This window comes from Cryptomeria japonica, chromosome 2 (assembly GCF_030272615.1).
Source record: "Cryptomeria japonica chromosome 2, Sugi_1.0, whole genome shotgun sequence".
NCBI lineage: Eukaryota > Viridiplantae > Streptophyta > Pinopsida > Cupressales > Cupressaceae > Cryptomeria > Cryptomeria japonica.
In genome coordinates, this window is record NC_081406.1 from 578307896 (window position 1) to 578311385 (window position 3490).

Sequence of the window (3490 nt, forward strand, 5' to 3'; positions counted from 1 at the left end):
TCACTAGCATCAAGACATAAGACAGGTGTTATAGGTGAAGACTTCCACTTGAATTTATCATACTTTTCATGCTAGAAAATTCATGTGGCAAAGGCTAGTTTGCAAGAATTGCAAAATCTACAACTAAAGCCTTTTAATTATTCAAGACAATTTTATGATCCATATAATAAATTAAAAAAACTAATGCCAACGATATATGAAGGATATTAGCCTGCCATGGAGGATTTTTGGGCCAATCTTCAGGATAGCTTTGAGGAAAGGGAGAAATATTATCATCGCCTCACTATTCCACAAATAAGAGATTTTGGTATTGAAACTAATATACCTAAACAATTGCATGATGATGGTATTTTGTTAGATCTAGTGTATAATGAGACAGAGATAGATAAGAGGCCACTACCTCCAATCAAATGGTCACAACAAGAGGTAGTAGACATTGATACAATTTCTCAAGCGGTAATAGATAGAACAAGAAACTAGTTAAGTTTGAGGATTAAACCAACTGCTTCCAAAGGTAAACAAAAGAATATTCCTACTGATAATCCTCAATCTAGGGTACATAAGGAGTATACAAGAAGAACTAGATCAGAGTCAAGGAAGAATACCTCTACAGATCCTCATAAGGAAGCCAAAATTCTTTTGACTACACAAGAACTGAAGCATAAAGTAGATGAGAAAATGAAAGAAGCAGAATATCTGGCGAAATAGGCAAGCTTGGGAACTACAACGAGCCTAGGGACCAAATCACAAGCAGAGATTCATCCTATTAGGCCTTCTATTGAGGGTATTACATCAACAACGGGACAACCTTCTCAAGAGGCTCAACCCTCTAGTGCCTCCACTACTGCTACAACAACTACTACTCCTACTACTGCTACTACTACTACTACTACCACAACAACACCAACAACCACATCAACTGTGTTTGTTGCTACAACTACTTCAACACCACCTCCACCATTGGCTAGAACAACTGTTACTGTATCTTTTGTTGTTTCACAGATGCCTGCACCTACAATGACTCCTACAACTGAAACAATAACTATTCATAATGTGGAGTCCGACTCAGACCAAGAGGAGGTTGAGCCAACGCCAAAGAAGGTAGAACCAAAGAAGAGAAAGAGAATGACTCCTTCTAGTGCGGAGAAATCAAAGGAGCCTATCGTACAAAAAGTATCAGAACTTTTGCATGTAGCTCCTATGGATGTAGATGATCAGGGTCTACAAGGACAATAGTAGGATGAAGAGAAGGAAATTGAGCAAAAACAATTTGAGGAGAATGATGAAAGGTTGGTTCTTACTCCACAAGATGTAGAAAATTTGTTGAAAGATACATCAAGTGGAGATAAGGAACAACAAAGTCAAGAGCCAACTAAGGGTTTCAATGAGCAAGTGAGTGAGAAGTTAGAAGAATATCAACAACAGTTGGATACTGATGGTGCTCTACGGGCAAACTTGGCTCAACAAGTGCTTCAACAACAACAACAAATTTCTATACCAGTGCTTCCCGCTCAGGAAGAGGTCCAAGCTCATTTGGATACACAGGTTGAAGAAGAAGAGAAAAATGAGGAAGAGTCGTTACATGAAGCTGGAAGGATGACTTCACAAATAACAACTGAAGAAGAGAACACAGATTAGGGAACACCACAATGGCTAACCTTCACTTTTGATAAGAAATAGAAAGTAGTGTTACCTAAACTCACATTGCAGCAGGCCAATACAGAGGAGCCAAAGAAAACAAAGAAGGCTAAGACAATTCACCATTTGTTTTGAGCTGGCTTCGGTGAAGTAATTGTAGATATTGCAGCTCCTGTGGAGACAGAAGGACAGGGCCCTTCAAAATACCAAGTGTCACAGGTCAGGCTAGGAAAACAAAGTGGGTAGAGCTTTGACACTTTAGAGTTTGCTACTAGCACAATAAGGAGTAGAATGGAGAAAGAACATAGTTCCCAACTACAAGTAAAGGCACAGTTATATCAGTATAAACAATTACTTGTGGAAATGGGGAAGCCTTCAGATTCAAGAACAGATGACATGTTGCCTTCCACATCATCACTTCCAGAGGGTGATGTAAGAACTTTGATTGAAACAAGGAAAGTAGCTATCACTACAAAGTCTTGGGCGAAAGAGAATGTTTGAAAGGTAAGACTTTTCCTACAACATACAACAGGTATCTATGAAAAGATCCTCAAAATGGAGAAAGTAATAAGAGATTGCTCAACAAATTGGGGAGTGAAGATCAGAGACTTCGCCAAGTAAAAATTTGAATAAAATATTGGCCTTGGGTGACGAAGTGATTAAAAATGAAGATTTGTTGGGAGGAGACAATTTTGGTAATTTACAATCTTCTATTTTTATGATGGAATTTAAGGTAGAAGCTCTTGATCAGTGTAAATCAAATATATTGGAGACACATGCTCCTCTATTGAAACCGCTTGGTAAGTATGAGAATTTTGTGAAGAAGTTGTTAGGAGCATATTGTCATGACATTTTGAAAGACGGTCGTATGAAGGAAGGTGTAGTGCTAGATCAATGGGATCAGTATGTGACTTATCATTTTGCACCTGTAATGGAGTTTAATTCAGAGTTAATGGATAGGTACTCATTTTTTACTTCTCAATGTATACATGCGGTAGGAGTAATTGATAAGTTGGTTAGTAGATGGGAGCAGGCAAAACAAACTTTGAAGAAGTCCGAGTTTCGGGTTTCGTATGTTGCTGATCCTCCTATAGATACAGTTGCATATTTTGTTAGTAACTACAAGAGATATAAAAAGAAGTAAATGATGAACACATAGTTACCGTACATGCAATTTTGAGAGCTTTTTGAAGATATTTTTGGTTGCCACTAGAGCTGAGAGTTCAACTGCTGTGCAACATCAACTTCAGTTTTTGGGCAAATTTTGCATGGCTGTAATGACCAATTTAGGGAACACATGTTTCGTAGTGATAGTTACTTAGTAGTTTCACTAGAGTTTAAGGCAGAGACTTGTATGTCAACTATGACTCCTTGTTTTTGTAACGCTTAATTTAGATAGCTTCAATTCCTAGAATTTAGGACATGAAACTCTATAAATTAGAGATTTTAATTCATTGTAATGGTTTGCGAATTGATGATTTGAGGTCCATTTTAGAGATTCCATAAGAGATTTTATGCATATTTTTATAAGTTTAGAAGATTTTGCGATTCTCTTTGAAGTTTAATACAAAAAACAGTTTGTGAATTGCCTTATCTGCTTGTGTGTTCTATATGGTTGTGTTCTTCGTGATCTGGTAACTTCTATCATTTGAATCAACAACTAGTTCTTTTGGATGCTTTATTATTTTATGAATCATATTGCGCATGTAAATGGTATATCATGATTAAATTAATAGGGCAATTATTGGTTGGGTGATATTCATTTCCGTTGGTATGTGAAGTTGTCTGAATTTATATACTTTCTAGGGCTCGTTGTTTGAATGTTGATTTAGTGATATTGATCATATTTGGA

General features: G+C 36.9%; 1 protein-coding gene across 1 annotated transcript; it reads left to right on the forward strand.

The window, feature by feature from the left end:
* The first annotated feature begins 216 nt into the window (after positions 1 to 216).
* LOC131866671 (uncharacterized) lies at positions 217 to 1638 on the forward strand. The gene is made up of 3 exons (XM_059215475.1): positions 217 to 456; positions 1003 to 1101; positions 1240 to 1638. Exons 1-3 carry the CDS (start codon positions 217 to 219, stop codon positions 1636 to 1638), a joined length of 738 nt encoding a protein of 245 aa, XP_059071458.1.
* Positions 1639 to 3490: the final 1852 nt, after the last annotated feature.